The sequence below is a fragment of the Medicago sativa genome, chromosome 1, assembly GCF_051527215.1.
Source record: "Medicago sativa cultivar Bolivia chromosome 1, Bolivia_mono, whole genome shotgun sequence".
In the NCBI taxonomy this organism is placed as follows: Eukaryota; Viridiplantae; Streptophyta; class Magnoliopsida; order Fabales; family Fabaceae; genus Medicago; species Medicago sativa.
In genome coordinates, this window is record NC_140749.1 from 68,218,171 (window position 1) to 68,235,656 (window position 17,486).

Sequence of the window (17,486 nt, forward strand, 5' to 3'; positions counted from 1 at the left end):
AGGAAATTAAACCATTGTTATCTTTTAGTTATTATTAGATAAAATCAATAATTCTAACCTCAACATCCCTAACCAACCAAAAATGAATATAATTAAGTTACTGCATGTTTGGTACATTGCAATGTAAGTATAAGTAGAATAAAGGGTTACGAAAGTTGGTGTATACTTCGCATAAATAACATGGTTATGAAATAATATAGGTCAATCCCTAAAAAATAGAAGTTAACGACAATTTCAAAGTTTTAAACGGAACTTTTATTTTTATTTTACTCTAGTTTTTAATGTGAATCTCATCTTACATTATTATTAGTCTTGTTTATTTATCTGATAACATGGTTTCAACAGAAACTCAAGTTTGGCGCAAAGGACCATACGAGACGCCAATATTGTGTAACGCTTGTGGTTTACATTTCAAGGCAAAAGGAACCCTTGCTAACTATCTCCCGAAGAGAGCCCTGCAAAATCAGTCATCAGACCTTGACATTGAAAAAACATCTGAAAGTAATGCAAATCTTTCAAATCAAACTTCAGGTAATAAAAATTGCAATAAGTTAATGAGCAATGCTATTTATCAAGAAAAAAAACATCAAGAATTCTTCAAGAATAAAGAGTAGCCAATCACAATGCACTATTTGCCACAATTCAAGGAGGTGTGGCTAAAAAATAGGAAGTGGACAAATAAATCATGCAATTAAAACTTGCCACATGTGTCTTGAAAAATTCTTGATGCTATTTTTCTAGATAAATAGCATTTTCCTAAGTTAATTAACTGTTCACCCCATATTTCACCAAATGTAAAGCACAAGTTATTCATTTTCCCTTCAATTTATATCATCTATTTTTCCTTTTCTAGTGCATGGGTTTTAATGTAGCGGTTGAGAAAGTCATTTGTTGCTTAATTTTTTGAAATATCTAAATAAATTTATCGATTGAAAATGAAAATGTTGGGTATGACTCATAAGTAGTGTAGAATGGGCAGGACAAGCAAGACAAGTGAGCAAGAAAGACATTGTAAGAATATTTTTAAGGGGTACAATTCATGGGTATTGTTATAATTCAGGGGTATTGATTTCTTGCAATACCCCGTAGAAAACTTTAGCAGCGTGTTTTGATTTCTTTGATTTCTTGCATAACTTAAAGATGATTCTATGAGAGTTGTCGTTGCAATGTGGATTAAAGGGTGTTTGAGGGACCAAATGAAGTTTCATATTTTAAGTAGACACAGCATTGGATTTTGAATTAATTATATTGTTGTGCATTATAAAACGCACATACAACTCTATATGCCTACATTTATGGAGATATTTGTGCTAATACAATGACAACTAAAGAAGAGTTGGTATAAGATTGATCGATCAATCTTAGCCTTATAGTTACACATTAGCTAGTATTCTTATGGTAATACAAATAAATGATTATTCATTAATATGTAGCGTGTATGATGTATAAATATTTTTTTTTATCATTAGTACCTTATTTTCTCAGGTGGGAAAAATACAAATTTATGGAACGTCAAAATTCCTCAAAAAAAGCGTTCATTTGTAGAGAGGCATTCATCGACTGTGATGCAGACACCAATAGAGATGCCGACACCAATAGAGACGCCGACACCAATGGATGAGTTTCCACAAAAGCTTCTCAGTCTATATGAATCTGAGAAAGAAGAAAATGAATCATCTCCTGACGATATTTTGTTGTTTGAGAAAATGAACAACTTTATACCAAGCAATGAGATAGGTCTTGGATGCATTCGTCTAAAGGCAGATGATACTTCTACAGATCAAGATGGTTAACCTGCATAGATAGCCTATGTATTGGGAGACTGGTGACCGCCTCGGCTTCAACATCCTCCCTATCCAACAAATGATTCCAAGATATGTGGTTTGTTTGGTAAAAATTGAGACCACTTAAAGGGTCGGCCTAATAATTTTTAACAGTGATGTCAGAGAAAAATTTTAATACATGTGACCTTTTTTGTATACTTATGAGTTTTTTTTATTAAATTTTATGATTTTTTTTGTTGGCGGGCTCAAAGCGAGGGTTTTAGTAGTACTATCCTTGGATCATTTACAACTGCCCTTACAAATAGGGTCGGCCAAAAACTTCAGATGTCTAAAGCGAAATTAGAAACGAGGCACTATAAAAAAAAAAAAAAAACAGTAAAATAGATGTCTTTTTAAGCTTAATACGTTTTTACAGTTAGACAACACAAAACAAATATTAAATATGTTCACAGGATTGAATATTTTTTTTAGTAAATCAGTTAGTAGAAAAATGAATGAGTAAATTTATACTATAAAACTTAAAATAATTAATATTAATAAAATTAATAATATTAACTTAATTAAAATAATAAATTTGAGGCAAAAAAAGACTATTTCTTTTTTCACCAACCATCTTCTCGTAGTTTTCAGATTATATAGTCCGAAATATGGTTTTCCCTTATATTTTTAGTGGAGGAATGCATTTTATTTTTTACCAATTTGGATTATAAAATCGAAAAATTAAGTGTCTCGGATATTATAATTTGAATACCTCCTATAGAAAGGTGTGTTCTTTGCATTTTTTGGATTATAAAATTCGAACACTCCCTATACACCCCTCTTGTGCCAAGAATTTTGAGGAAAACATTTTCGAATGATATAATCCGAACTGTATCAGTACAAAGATTAAACATGTTTGTAACATGGATATATAGTTTAAGAATCATACTAACCATCTAAGTCATACCATTGTATTTTAGGCCATTCTTAGTTGTTCCTGTCGTGCCCAGTCAAAAATATTGTTTGCAGGCTACTTGATCGGATTGCTCCGAAACTTCCCAAAAAATAGGAAAAAAATCAACGAACAAGATTTCGTAAAGGACTTCTTACATGACTCTGCCCTTCAAAATCTAAAATTTTAAGTTTCAACCAATTTTTAATTTTTTTTCTAACTTTTCATATTCTCTGGAAATATAAAAATTTACATTAGTTTTATTTGATTTTTAGATTTTTTTGTGGTATTTTCATATATTTTTTCTTCTTCATATTCAACAGATTTTATCATTTTTTTTTACTTTGTTTTTTGGTTGTTTTAAAAGCAAAATTTGTGGTTACTGAAATGGGAGCAATTCTTTTTTTCTTTTTTTTTGAAAGAAAAATGGGAGCAATTCTAATTGTTCCTTATATATAAATATATTTTGAATTATATGATTGAAAAATTCTAAAAAGGAGTTCAGATTTATATAATCCAAACATAGGTATTTTCTGAAATAAATAGGACGCATGAGAAGAGAGTAGAGTAGAAAAAGAAATAGTTCTAAAAAAATATGAGGCTCAAGGCTGCTGCCTCAGTTGCCACCCCTTAGGCCGGCCCTAACGACTTATAATCGACATATGCATGTAAAAGTCAAATATATGATTTTTAACTCTATGATATTAAAGATCGTGTTTCCTCTTTTCCCCTTAACCATCGACTATACCTGAAAGTATTAGTTTGGTTGCTAGGATTTGGACTTTTAATTCGTATGCCCTAATGTTTTCTGAACTCCCATTGTACCTTTGCCAATGAATTAGTTGGCTTTGCTATTTGTGTTGTCTTAATTTGTGGAAGGCAAATGTCCCCGCAGATATTGGTCATTCTATTTGTATCTTTCTTTGTACAAGTTAGTGAAAGAATATGTATCTTTCTTTGTACAAGTTAGTGAAAGAATATGTTTATTGTCAAAACGAAATACACTTTCAAGATTAAATCGATCTTCTGAAACTAAATGTCAAATTAATTTTTGAAAGGTTTAAATAAAGTGACTTAAAAATGGCCTTTCTATTAAGTCTAGTCTGAGGTCAATTTTAATTTCTTTTCTATCAGTTTATTTCTTCATTTTTAAAGATAGAAAAATCAAGATTATTCTTGTGAGAACTTGCAGAACTCAATGTAGCATTTCACCGGAGGTTATTAATGTATATGCAAAGAAGTGTAGTTTAATCCAGCTTTGGTAAAAAAAAAAAAAAAAATCTTGAGATAAATTTCATGAGCTCAAAGCTGTAACTTTTCAGATACTTCGCAATATAGTTGTGCACTTCTGCTTGATGCATTAAATCTTGTTTGACATCCAAGCATCAAGCAATGTGGAAGACGTGAGAAAGACTCTAAAATTCATTGAGCAATTTCATTGGTTGGATCACCAAAGGTTTTCTGCTACTACGAAAGCTTTCACTTCTGCTATTCAACAACCAAATTATAAATCAGTCTAGTAGCAGATAATGGTAATTACAGAACCAAGTAAACAGTGCATAGTCGAACCATAAAGACTGATAATTACAGAACCATAGTACCTACGAATGATAAAGACTGATAATCACAGAATAGCAGCTACATATCAGGGGATGAAATTGGTCCCAGATAATCCCCTTCCAAGCCAACCAATGCCTGAAACTCCCTCTCTGCCTCCATCCACTTTGTACCGATCACTACAACTCGAACCTTCACATCTTTCGCAATCTTGGGCATTTTCTGATTCATGAAATATGGGTTTTCACCGAGAACATAGTCATAACCAGGCATCTTGCTACTTGAGAGATAGGCATTCTCAATTGGACCAATTCGCATGAAAACCCCATGCTTCAGCACCTTGTGAACGACACCTTCTAATACCTCACCCTTGAAAATCTTGAAGGTCACAGCATTGAAAACAACAGGGAACAGAACATCTCCTGTATGTTGCCTGACTTTCCCCTCTCCTATTTTATCCAGTGTAGTCACCGCAAGAAAGTATCCCATGTCTTTTGTCGCTTTTTTTGCAGCGAAATCGCTTAAAAGCCGGATGAGGATTGCCCGTTGAAGCATGAGACTGCCTGGCTTCAGGTTCTCTGCAGCAATGATGACATTCCAAGGAAGCTGCACTTTGAGAAACATTGTGCTATATTCCATGGCATATCAAATTATACTTGTGTCAGTAGTTGTATATATAAATTATAAAGGCACAGAAGTTCTTTACTTATATGAAGTATACAGTAGATGCTAGCAAAAGTGATTTTGTTGATAGGAAACTAATGTCGCCACAATCAATATCCTTCTAGGAGATGATGGAGTTATGAATGTAGAAATTATTCAAACATAGATTCTATATAAGCTTTTCAAGTTCACAGATTTTCAAATAAAGATACAAATGTTCCTACTAACTATATAAACCTAGAACATGCAAAAACCTTTCCTAATTCAGAACCTTTGAATTTCAAAGTAATCTTACAAATTTTATGCTTAAAAATGCAAACCCAAATTCAACAAATTAAGAAAATATATAAATTCTCAGATATCTTAACAATCAACATGGTAGAGATGATAGCTATCTAGAAAAATGACCATATTCTGTGGTTGTAGCCAAATTATACTAGAGCATCAGTATATACACATAATAACAGAGGTAAAGAAATTCTCTAACTATAAAGTATACAGTAGATGCTAATGACTAAACCGATGAAAAGCAAAATTGATTTTGTTGCTAGGAAACTAATGTCACCACAACCAATATTTTACTGGGAGATCATGGTGTTATGAATGTCGAAACTATTCAAAACACAGATATACATAAGCTTTTCAAGTTCACAGATTTTCAAATAAAGATACACATGTTCATACTTACAACATAAACCAAGAACATATAAAAAAAAATTCCTATTTCAGACTCCTTGAATCATACAAATTTTATGCTTAAAAGTATAAAACCAGATTCGACAAAATTCAGAAAATATAAATTTTCAGATCAGTTAATATGTAGTAACTAACAGTGCAGCTAGCTGCAGTAGAGGCAATAGCTAGTTAAAAAAGACTTCAATGATGACCATATTCAGAGGCGAGAGGCCACAGTCAAATCATGAACATAAATTGTAGTATATGAAGCACAGACTCAAACACGGACACGTTGACACCGATAATAATTTGAAAAAATGAAATAAATCAATGTAATCATATGTGTTGGTGATGTGTCGGTGTCGGACATGATACGTATCCGACACCGGGACACGCCTAATCCGAGGAGTATATGTGCTTAATGTATCACCAATCCAAGATATAATGCATAAGGCAGCTGACAAATCATATGCCAATTATAGTTTACGTAGTATCACCAATCATGAATAACAAAAGTGACTTTGTTGGTAGGAAACTAACGTCACCTCACCACAATCGATATTTTACTAGGAGATGATGGAGTTATGAATGTAGAAATCATCTAAACATAGATTATACATAGGCTTTTCAAGTTCAAAGCCTTTGAAATAAAAATACAAATGTCCCTACTTACTACATAAACCCAGAACATATAAAAATCTTTCCCAATTAAGACCCTTTGAATTATAAAGTAATCATACAAACTTAAAAATGCAAACCCAAATTCAACAAGATTCAGAAAATATAAATTCACATATCAGTAAACATGTAACTAAGAGTGCAGTAGAAGTGATAGCTAGCTAACAAATACTTAAATACCGACCATATTCAGTGGCTATAAATAACCAATCGTGGACATAAATTGTAGGGTCACCTTTCTAAAGATAAAATACATATGGAAATAGGAATAGAAAATGTTTTTACAAAGCAAACGAGCCGAAATTGTCAACTTCCATGCGCATTTTATCTTAGATAGGTGACACTACAATTTACGTGCATGATTTGGCTATAGAAAATACAAAAAAAACCAAGGATTGCACTTTTTTTTTCTTTCTCCAGCAACTGATTTTACCAACAAACCCCATATACAGTGAGAAGAATTTAGACAAAGGTTAAATTAAGATTTCTAAACAAACTCATACTTAACGGAAAATTGAAAGGAAACAAAAAATCTAAACAACAAAGCCATGCACATTGATATATTAGTAAGAGAAACAAAATAAGTCAAATTTGTATTTGTTTGCAAGTGATAGAACCCGTAAGGGGGGAGTATCGTTAATTATTTGAAACAGAGAAACAATGAAACAATGTGATGATGGAAAGAACAAAGATACCAAATATTGCCGAGAGAGATAAAAAAAACTAACCGAGTGAAGCAACGCAACGAAAAGCTCGTGGAGGGAGATCACGGCTGCAAAGATATTCAAACACAGGTATACATAAGCTTTTCAAATAAAGATACACATGGTCCTACTAACTATATAACATATTCAGACCCTTTGAATAATAACGTAATCATACAAATTTTATGCCCAAAATGCGAAACCAGATTCGACAAAATTCAGAAAATATAAATTCCCAGATCATTTAACATGTAGTAACTAACAGTGCAGTAGTAGCTAGGTTAAAAAGAAGAGTGTTTGTTTAAATTGACTTATTTGAGCTTATCTACTAACATAAGTTTTGTGAGACTGTTTGGGAGAACATATGACATTGTTCATAAGCCGTTTTCAGCTTACTTCCATACGTTGTCTAAGATAGCTTATGAAAACAACTTACCACTTATACGTAAGCAAGTTAACTTCATTTTATATTTTGTGATAGAAATAAGCACTTATCATGACACTTTTACTATAGACTGCAAATAAGCTGTTTATCCAAGCAAGGACTAGCAATGATCATATTCAGTGGTTGTAGCCAAATCATGAACATAAACTGTAGTATCACCAATTCAAGATAAAATGCATAAGGCAGCTGAAAACTCATATGCAAAGTTAAGAAAAACCTACAGATTACAGTGTTTTTTTCTCCAGAATCTGATTTTACACACAAACCCCATACTCAATGGGCATGAAGTTAGACAAAGGTTAAATTTAAGATTTTTTATACAAACACAGTTAACAGAAAATTTAAAGAAAACAAATACTGAAAAGAGAAAGTCATGCACATTAATATATTGATAAGAGAAACAAAATGAGTAAAATTCGTGTACAATGATAGAACCCTAAAAGTGAAGTATCGTTAAGAATGCAAAACAAAGAAAAGGTGAAACAAAGTGATAATGCAAAACAGAAAAGTATCAAATACTGTTGAGAGGAATCAGAAAACTAGAGTGTCCGTATATATACATAATTACAAAGGCACATAAACTTCTTAAATACAGAGTATACATTAGATGTTAATAATTAAACCAACGAATGACCAAAGCAATTTTGTTGGTAGGAAACTAATGTCACCACAATAAATATTTTACTGGGAGATGATGGAGTTGTGAATGTTAAAATTATACATAAGATTTTCAAGTTCATAGCTTTTCAAATAAATATACAAATGTTCATACTTACAAACTATATTTTGAATTGGCGGCAAGTATCTCAAAATCACGGGTGGCAATGTGATTTCGTTGAAGCTACAGAGTGTGGCTTTTACCAAAAGTTCATGCTTACAAACTATATTTTGAATTGGCGGCAAGTATCTCAAATACCGGTGGCAATGTGATTTCGTTGAAACTACAGAGTGTGGCTTTTACCAAAATTGTGATGGCTCACCTTGATTCTAACAATCTCACTGCCAATCCAAACATGCACTACATAGGGTCTGTTTGGATTGGCTTAATTTGAGCTTATGAAAAATAGCTTATGCAAATGAACAAGCTTTAATGTTAATTCATAAGTTCCCACTAACAAAATTGTATATTCGTAAGCTGTTTTTTCATAAACTACCTTGACAAGCTTATGAATAATACATAAAAGCTTATTTATTTGCATAAGCTAAAAAATAAGCTAATCCAAGCGGACCCATAATCTGGGAACATATAAAAAAAATCCTAATTCAGACTCTTTGAATCATAAAGTAATCATACAAATTTATGCTTAAAATGCAAAACCAAATTCAACAAAATTCAGAAAATATAAATTCACAGATCAGTTAACAATTAACATTTAGTAACTAACAATGCAGCTGCAGTAGAAGCAATAGCTAGTAAAAAAAAAACTTTAGGGTCTGTTTGGATTGACTTATTTGTGCTTATCTACTAACCTAAACACTTGGAAGACTGTTTGCAACAACTCATGAAAACAGCTTATGACATGTCCGTAAGCTGTTTTCAGCTTATTTTCATAAGTTCCCCAAGATATCTTACGAAAACAACTATATCTTAAAGGTAAACAATTTAACATTATTTTATCATTTGTTATAGAAATAGCTTAATACACAAGTGCTTATCATGATAAGAGCTTATACTATAAACACTTGGAACACTTTTTGTAAGAACTCATGAAAACAGCTTACTACATGTTCATAAGCTATTTTCAGCTTATTTTCATAAGCTCTCCAAGAAAGCTTATGAAAACAGCTTATAATTTGTACGAAAATAGCATATATACACACAAGCGCTTATCATGATAAGAGCATATACTATAAGCTGCATATTCCATACGAAATTGGGAAGAAAAATTTACCGATTACAGCATTAACATAAAATTTAAAGAAGAAAAAAATGAAACAGCTAAATGAGAAAGACATGCACACATTGGAACATTGATGAGAGAAACGAAACATGTAAAATTGGTGTAACCCTAAAGGTGAAGTATCGTTGAGAATGCAAAACAGAGGAAAATGTTGAGAGGGATCAGAAAACTAACCACCGGAGTTGAAGTTCGTGGAGGAGAGAGACGGGAAGAGTGAGTGAAGAGTGCTGTTAGGGTTTCTTGTTACTCTACTTTCATTTGGGGCTACCAATTCAACATAAACACCTCAAATTTCCAAAAATACCCTCAATGTTGTCGAATAGAGTGTTTTTTTTTTGAAGGATTCGTTGTCGAATAGAGTTAACTACCATTTAGAAGTTTGTTAACAAGTGCTTTCAATTGCTGGTCATCCATGATTCCTAAATTTAATGGTTTTTAACTCATGTTCGATGTTGAACGATAGTTAACTATGGGGTATTTTCGAAAATTCGATATGCTTGTGAGCAATTTACTAGATGCCTAAAGATCAATCATCTTCTTTCTTTCCTTTTTTTTAGATTTAATTGCATTTTTGGTTCTCTAATTTGAAAATTGCTCTTTTAGGCACATTGCATTGATCACAAACACCTTAAACTTTCAAAAATACCTCCATAAGGAGTTACAAACAGTTCGCTTGTGAACATGAGTTACAAACATTTAGCTACTGAACGGGAATTACAAACCTTTTGACTGTGCACTTATATAGAATAATAAAACACAAACCACAGTTGCTTTCAAACATACATCCATTTTCCCATCCTACTCCAACAAATCAAACTCCATAAAAATTCTTCAAACTCTATAACAACAAATAAGTGTTCAAAATCTCTTAAAATAACAATATGAATTTTATAGTTAGGATTTTTAAATTGATTATTATAAGTTAGGGTTTTTGAAATTGTCTATTATGGTTGTGAATTAGAAGGTTGTTTGGATAATTGTTGATTAATTAGAATGTTGTTTTAACTATGAATATAGTTTAAATTAAGTGTTAGTGCAGTGTAGTAATTTAAGAATTGAAATAACACGATAAAAATTGTATGTTTATTTTTTGTTCTAGGTGTTTGATGAAATGCTTCAACGAATGTTTAATTGATATTTTTTGTTGGTTGTTGTGTAGATATGGCTAACGGCATTGGAAGACAGGGTCGTTACTGTGAAATTGGAGGCTCAGCTCTCTTAGTAAAAATAGGTCCCTAAAACAAAATACAATTTTTTTATAAGAGAAAAAAAAACTAGGTTAAAATATGCCAAAGGTCCCTGCAAATATGCCTTGGATGGATTTTGGTCCTTATAAATTTTTTTATTTTTTAAAAAAGTCTCTGGGCTCATTGAAGCTGCAACGTGGCACACACCGACTATGCATAAGAGGCCACGTGGCATCTGATGTGGCATTTCAATTAATAAAAAATAACTTCTAAAAAATACTTTTGATATGGAAATTAACTTTCCAAAATTCTAAAAAATCAAAAAAATACTTTTTGAAATAAAAATTTTCCAAAATTTAATTTTGAATTTATGTTTTTGTAATTTTCGAAAATTAGTTTCCATATTCTTTAAGAAAAAATCTTTTTAATTTCTAAAAAAATGAATTTTTTTTCTTTCTAATTTTAGGAAATTTTATTTTATTTTTCGGTTTTTTTTAATTCTGAAAATTTATTTTCGAATTTTTGAAAATGTATTTTAGTTTCTTTTAAAAATAAATAAGTTCTTTTTAATTTGAAAGAAAAATCTTAAGATAAATTTCCAATTTTTTTTTAAAATTTTCAAAAAATGTTATCTAATTATTTTTTTAATTTACAAAAATTAATTTCTAGGAAAAAATAAAAATATCTTTTTAAGTTCGGAAAAAAACAGAAAATCTTTTATTTTAATTTCGAATTTCTTTTTCTAGTTTTTGAAAAATATTTTCTAATTTTTTTTCTTTTTAACTTTGTAAATCAAGTTTCATATTTTTGATTTAAAAAAATAAATTGATGTGTTTATTAATTTTGATTTTTTTCTATTTTTAATATAAAAAAATTAGTTTTTAGATTTTTAAATTGTTTTTACATTTTAAAATTAATTGAAATGCCACATGGTCACTTATGCACAGTCAACATCTGCCCAGGGACTTTCTTAAAAAACAAAAAAAATTGCGAGGACGAAAAATTGAATTTTTTTTTACAACAACCAAAAGTAAAACGAGGCATATTTGTAGGGACGTTTGGCATATTTTAGCCAAAAAACTATAATGTTTATTTATGTTATTTTTTTAGAGAATAATTATAATGTTTGTCGTTAAAACTTTGCGATTTTATACAACAAGTATATGCCAAAAATTACAAGTGCTCTAAAAAACAAGAAAAAAAATGTAATATTGTACTTTTATTTGTAAATATGTAATTGATGGTGTGATTAGGCAAGTGTACCAAATCGTTTACCAAGTAATAAAGTGATAAGTAGAGTATCGTATCCACATGGATTGTCGTTTTGTCCAAACAATTTGTGTTACTTATTTTAAGTAGACAATATTAAATATAAGATTTAAGGGTTAGATATTGCAATTTTTATCTGTTTGCAACAAAGCAAGTTACATGTTTAGTTGCAGAAAATTAAGCAGCGGTTATGACTCTTCGAATCCCCTCTATTTATTTTGTTGGAATTAAGTAACACTCATGTCGCGTTTAGTTATCTTAAGTAGACTATACAAGTGTTGAGGCCGTTGGGACGTTCTAACCTAGTCGGTTGGCAAGCTGCACCTGTTAATCGCATGGTGATCATTAGGTGTGGGGTCTATACTATCTCGGTTGGTCTAGGTATATCCCTCTGATGGCTAACTACACCTGCTGATCGCATGGTGATCCTTACGTGTGGGGTCTTGCTAATTCAAAAGTAATTGAAACATAAACTTAAATTGGCGTTCCTAGGTTTCCAAAGGCAATGAAGGTTAATGTTGAAGTAGATAATATAGTCACAAGATGGGGGGGGGGGGGGGGGTTTGAACTATGACCCTTTAAAAATTATCATGTAACTTAAAAAGTAATTCTCAAGTTGAAATTTGGAATGATCAAGTTAATAACAGACTTCATAACGTTCTGATGTCTGAGTACAAAAACAGTTTAATAAAGTAAGTGTGTTTGTGTTTGCAGTAAGTAAAGAGTATATTAAAGAGAGAATAAACACACAGATATTTATAGTGGTTCACCCAATGTGGGTTAGTCCACTCCTCACAATCTTGCGAGAGTTTCCACTATGATGCTTGAGATAACCTCTCAAATCCTGCACCTTACAATCTGTGCTCTCCTGAACACTTACACCTTTGTATTCTCTAAGCCTCAGTAGGCTTGCACCTTGTTGCTAAGTTAACCACTTAGACTTTTACAACCTTTGCTCAAACTAATACTTTAGTACCCCTAAAGCTAGATGAAACTTTGATTACAATTTGTGAGAAGTTTGAATGTTTGAAAATCAAACAGAAGAGGGGGAAGAAGAAGTTATCTTTAAAAGAGATAACAAGGAGAATTGATTTACACTACAAAGAAGATAAAAAGAGTCTTCAGTGATGATCAATTCAATTGCAAGAGCTTCAAACAATTTCAGTTGTTTTCTTGTATGTTTTGCAATGGTATAAGTAATGATGAGCCTTTGATCTCTATTTATAGAGTTTTTGGGCTCATATAGCCGTTGTAGGGTGTCCAATAGTGTTATGCCATGTGTCCTAGGCCCCACAAACTTTTACTTGAAATTATGGGTGAACATTCTGACCATCAGAATGTTGTTGTGTTTTCCAGGATGAACATCAGAATGTTGTTGTGTTCTTCATCAGAATGTTGATATTCATTATGTTCTTCATCTAGGTTCATCAATCATGAATGTATGATGAGTTTCTGAGTTTGTTCAATGCGTGCCATAAGATTTGTTCAGGTTTTATCCTCAAAAAGTTTCTTCTTCATATGCATCAAAAAGTTGCTGGATAATGTAGGATAAAGTTACCAAATGTGCATTGGACATTGTGTAGGAGAGAGAGGATAGTGGATCTGCAGCTTTAGGCCCATGCTTCTAGGAGATTTGCTTGATTCTGATCAGAGGACTTGTCTATCTCTGAGCAAGATCTCCTTTTGCTTTGCTTGCTAACTTTTCACCAACTACACTGTTCATAGTTAGAAGTATGTGCAGAGATGAACATTCTGACCTTCAGAATGTTCCATTTGTTCTTACTTTAGGATGATTTGTAAGACTTACTTTTGATGTAATCAATCCTAATAGTAAAGACACAACTAAAGTGCAGTGAGTGCAACATCTAGGATAACATTCTCATTGGAATATTCCTAGAACTTTAATGTTCATAGTCTTAGATGAACATTAAAGATCCTTTAGACATTTCTCTTATTAATGCCTTAACTTCTTGATTGATTCATGCAAAGGTACTTTCCTGGACAAACATTTATGTCACGTGTACTTTGCATGTTCTTCATGTTCTTGATGATTCTGGGTTTGCTTATGAACAACCTTCTGAACTTTCATCAGAACGTTCTTATCAACTCACTGATCAACATTTTGAACTAACTTTCTGAACTTCAGAATTAGTTCATGAATTCAATGTCCTTTGATTTCTTGTATCTTGGTATGATTTAAACCTTGTTCATGTCTTAGTAAAACACTCAAGAGCACAAGTTAAATACCAAGGAATTAATCAAAGTCCATTTAGTCCTTAATCATTAAAGTTTATTATCTTTAAAATTAATTAGGGATTTTGCCTCAACAAATGTTCCCGAAGGTCTTCCCATCTATGAATCTTAGGACACTCATAGCACACTCTCCTTCTCCCCTTGATAGTTCTACATACAGGCAACCCATTCAACGTCTACCTTACGAAGAGGTCGAGGAGAATGGTCTCACTAGGATCGGTTCACAACCCTTGGTGCTTGTTTCCCTAATTAATAACTATTACATCCTAGGATCAAAAGATTTTACTCAATATTAGTAATGTCAACTCATAAGTACTTACTACTAGGGTCAACTTGATTTCGGTATCTTTCGTCTAGTTATTAATCACTTACTTCCTAGATAGGTTGATATTAGTATACAAGATATAAATATCAAGATAGTAATATCAATATTAGGTCATGTCACAACCTAAGTACCTAATCTAGGGTTGCACTTCGTCGGAATACTAATCCTAATAAAACTTAATAACAAACAAAAAATATACTAAAATAATTGAGCCCCAAAATTGGGGAGGCCCAGCTCTATAGAGCTGTTTCCACTTCCCCAAGGACAGCCTTGTTGGTAGCGTTAGACTCAGCATGCCGACCCAACACATCTCTGTACGCAAAGAGCGTCTTACGACTAATCCTCTTCCTAAATGGGACCAACATAGGTAGACTTAGAACAACGATGAGTCTGACTCCTCACAAGTTATTGACCCTACACCATAGCAGAATGCGCAACAGTATGATCCACAATATGAGCAATAATACGACTAGTTGACACACACGCCATGACCACCACCATGACCCCCAACACCATCGACGAGTATCCTATGTCATACGATGGTGGACCTTCTGATTGGTCTTTGTTGCCTAATGTCTTTCATCACATTGCAGGCGAGATATGGGTGGGAAAAGTAAGTACAACTATTATCATAATTTTTACTTGTATTGATGATTTATGTTTTTTTAAAATTCAATTGTTACGATGATTTATATTTATTTTTTGTTTTTAGTTTTTTAGGGACGCAATAAATCAGTTTGATGTGCTAGCAATGACATGAAGATAGCCGACATGCAACACCTGTCACATCATCTAAATTGGTTTTGAAATGATGGGGATGTATTCAGTCTTTACCCGCTGTTTGTTACACCATTTAGTCATAAGCCTCTGTATGACAGGACGATGACATAAAGAGATCGCCAACTTTCACTTGCACGTTGATGAAATAACAATCATAGTGGATGACGTGTCATGTCTTCTTCACTTGTCTATCTAGTATCATGATTGGTTGATGAACCATCAAGCGAAAATATCCAATAATACAGTGCTGCTTTGCTATCTAAATTGCGTGGTGTGAACATTTATGATGCTAATGGTGAATGCGGGGATATGAAGGGTGCACACATTTCATTTGGTTGGATCAAGCAAACATTTAAGGATCATCACACTAAAACCTTAAATTTGGAAAGTATATCAGAGATTTCTTGAATACATGCTTACCTTATTTACTTGTTAGGATGCAAAATCTTTTCAGACAAGAGCACCAAGTGCGTTGATGTGGCATTTTTAGATCCCATTAGGGACCTCACTACAATTATTCATAGGTTATGGGGTGCAGTGGATTTAGCGTTTCTTTACTATTACTTGGCTGAGGCGACTATTCCCTATATATCGTATCTTGTTATAGGTAATTACTAGTTTTGTAATATATGAGAAATTTGTATGTTAATATGTATTTTTAATTTAATAGGTATTTGTGTTTCTTTTTAGATCTAAGATGTGGAGCATTTAAGGGATATATAAGTGTGTGCATATATATATATATATGGGGAATGCTAATATACACACTCAAAAATTAAAAGGTGTGTATTAGCATTGTACACATTTTTGTTTTGGACTAAAAACCCATACATCCTTTTAAAAAGGTGTTTCATTCAATGGGCAGCACCGTAATTCTTCCTTGCAATTAAATTGATCACTTTATTGATTTATTATGAATACAAAGTTGCAGCTTTCGTGACATTTTTAATTCATTGTTCAAAAAAAAAAAACAAATCAGAGAAAGAATTCAGAAGAAAAAAAAAATGTTCTTCTTTGTCGTGCTTCCACCATTGTCGTTTCTCTGTCTCTTTCTCTTCAACACCGTCGTGTCTGCCATGTCTCAGCCTCGCCTCTCTTCGATCCCATTCCATGGCTCATTTGTCAGTTTCAACATCAGGACGCCGTGGATCTCAACTCAAGGTTGTCGGAAGAGATGGCAGAGGACTAGATAAAGTGGATCTCACTGCCACCATCGCCACGGGACCGACGACAGTGAGGAAGACGTCAGAACGACGAGGGTGGAGAGATTAAAGCAGAGAAAGAGAGGTTGGGTGAGAGAGAGAGTGGTTGGGGAGGAGAAAGGGGTACTGGCATCAGGGTGAGGAGTAGTCGGCGACGGTGATGAGAGGCGTGACGGAAGAGAAGGTTTGGTACTCAGATGGGATAATTATTGATTAAGGTGAGAGAATAAATAGATAAAAGCAAAATTACTTTACTGCCCATTGAATGAAACATGTTTTTAAAAATGATGTTTGGGTTTTTAGTCCAAAACAAAAATGTGTACAATGCTAATACACACCTTTTAATTTTTGAGTGTGTGTATATTAGCATTCCCATATTTATATATATATATATAGGTTCTGCTAGAAGACACTTTTAGCAAATTATTCTATGAGCATTTGCTAAAAGACACCAACTAATTTTTATGAAGGTGTCTTTTAGCAAAGTTATAACTAAAAAGTGGAAATCACACCTTGAGGTGTGGCTTTCTAAAAGACACCTTCATGGGTGGCTTCTAGCAAAACCCTATATATATATATATATATATATATATTACACCCACCTAAAAACACTAAGGTGCAAATTAGCAAGCCCCCATATGTATATACGGAATAAAGACAAACTTTTAAGGAAACAATATTTGGAATGATGAAAGTGGGTGTAAATTAGTGAAGGTTGCTAACTTGCACCTTAATAATACTTATAAAAATGAGTGTAAATAATCAAGTGGGTGTAGGTTGCTAACTTGCACCTTAGTGCTTTTAGGTGGGTGTAAGTTAGCATCACCCATATATATATATATATATATATATATATATATATATATATATATAGGGTGTTTCAAGTGAGAAGGGTTTTATTGTGAGAGGTAAGAGGGTTAAATCACAACCCTTAGATTAATCTTTAACGTGAAGATTATTTTTAATGACTACAGCTTAACATTCATCCTCTCCACTTTTCTCTGACTTTTCCTCTTCTACGTCAAAAACCAAACAAAAAATTCTCCATCTTCACTTGATTTTCTGGGCAAGGCTGTCGATTTCTCACATTTAGTGACATCAACCTTCCCTTTTGTTTCCAGCTACACAATAA

General features: G+C 32.6%; 2 protein-coding genes across 4 annotated transcripts; one reads left to right on the top strand and one right to left on the bottom strand.

Annotated features, from left to right (window-relative positions):
* The first annotated feature begins 332 nt into the window (after positions 1–332).
* Positions 333–1,938, top strand: LOC146956691 (uncharacterized). Its single transcript, XM_085721163.1, has 2 exons — positions 333–543; positions 1,486–1,938. Exons 1-2 carry the CDS (start codon positions 333–335, stop codon positions 1,791–1,793), a joined length of 519 nt encoding a protein of 172 aa, XP_085577289.1. The 3' UTR covers positions 1,794–1,938.
* Positions 1,939–4,119: 2,181 nt separating this feature from the next.
* Positions 4,120–9,652, bottom strand: LOC146956692 (DNA-directed RNA polymerase V subunit 7-like). 3 transcript variants are annotated; one of them, XM_085730661.1, is made up of 4 exons: positions 9,513–9,612; positions 8,214–8,673; positions 7,017–7,060; positions 4,120–4,900 (listed from the first exon to the last, which is right to left on the bottom strand). In XM_085730661.1, exon 4 carries the CDS (start codon positions 4,894–4,896, stop codon positions 4,354–4,356), a length of 543 nt encoding a protein of 180 aa, XP_085586787.1. In that variant the 5' UTR covers positions 4,897–4,900; positions 7,017–7,060; positions 8,214–8,673; positions 9,513–9,612; the 3' UTR covers positions 4,120–4,353. The 3 variants fall into 3 exon arrangements, with proteins under 3 accessions (XP_085586787.1, XP_085586781.1, XP_085586790.1); XM_085730655.1 differs by lacking the exon at positions 8,214–8,673 and having other exon boundaries at positions 9,513–9,652; XM_085730664.1 differs by lacking the exons at positions 7,017–7,060; positions 8,214–8,673 and having other exon boundaries at positions 9,513–9,635.
* Between the last annotated feature and the right edge of the window lie 7,834 nt (positions 9,653–17,486).

Coding starts and splice junctions, on each gene's coding strand:
- LOC146956691 (XM_085721163.1), top strand. CDS start 333: ATGGTTTCAACAGAAACTCAAGTTTGGCGCAAAGGACCATACGAGACG. Junction 544..1,485: donor AACTTCAGGTAATAAAAATT/GCAATAAGTTAA, acceptor TTATTTTCTCAG/GTGGGAAAAATACAAATTTA.
- LOC146956692 (XM_085730655.1), bottom strand. CDS start 4,896: ATGTTTCTCAAAGTGCAGCTTCCTTGGAATGTCATCATTGCTGCAGAG.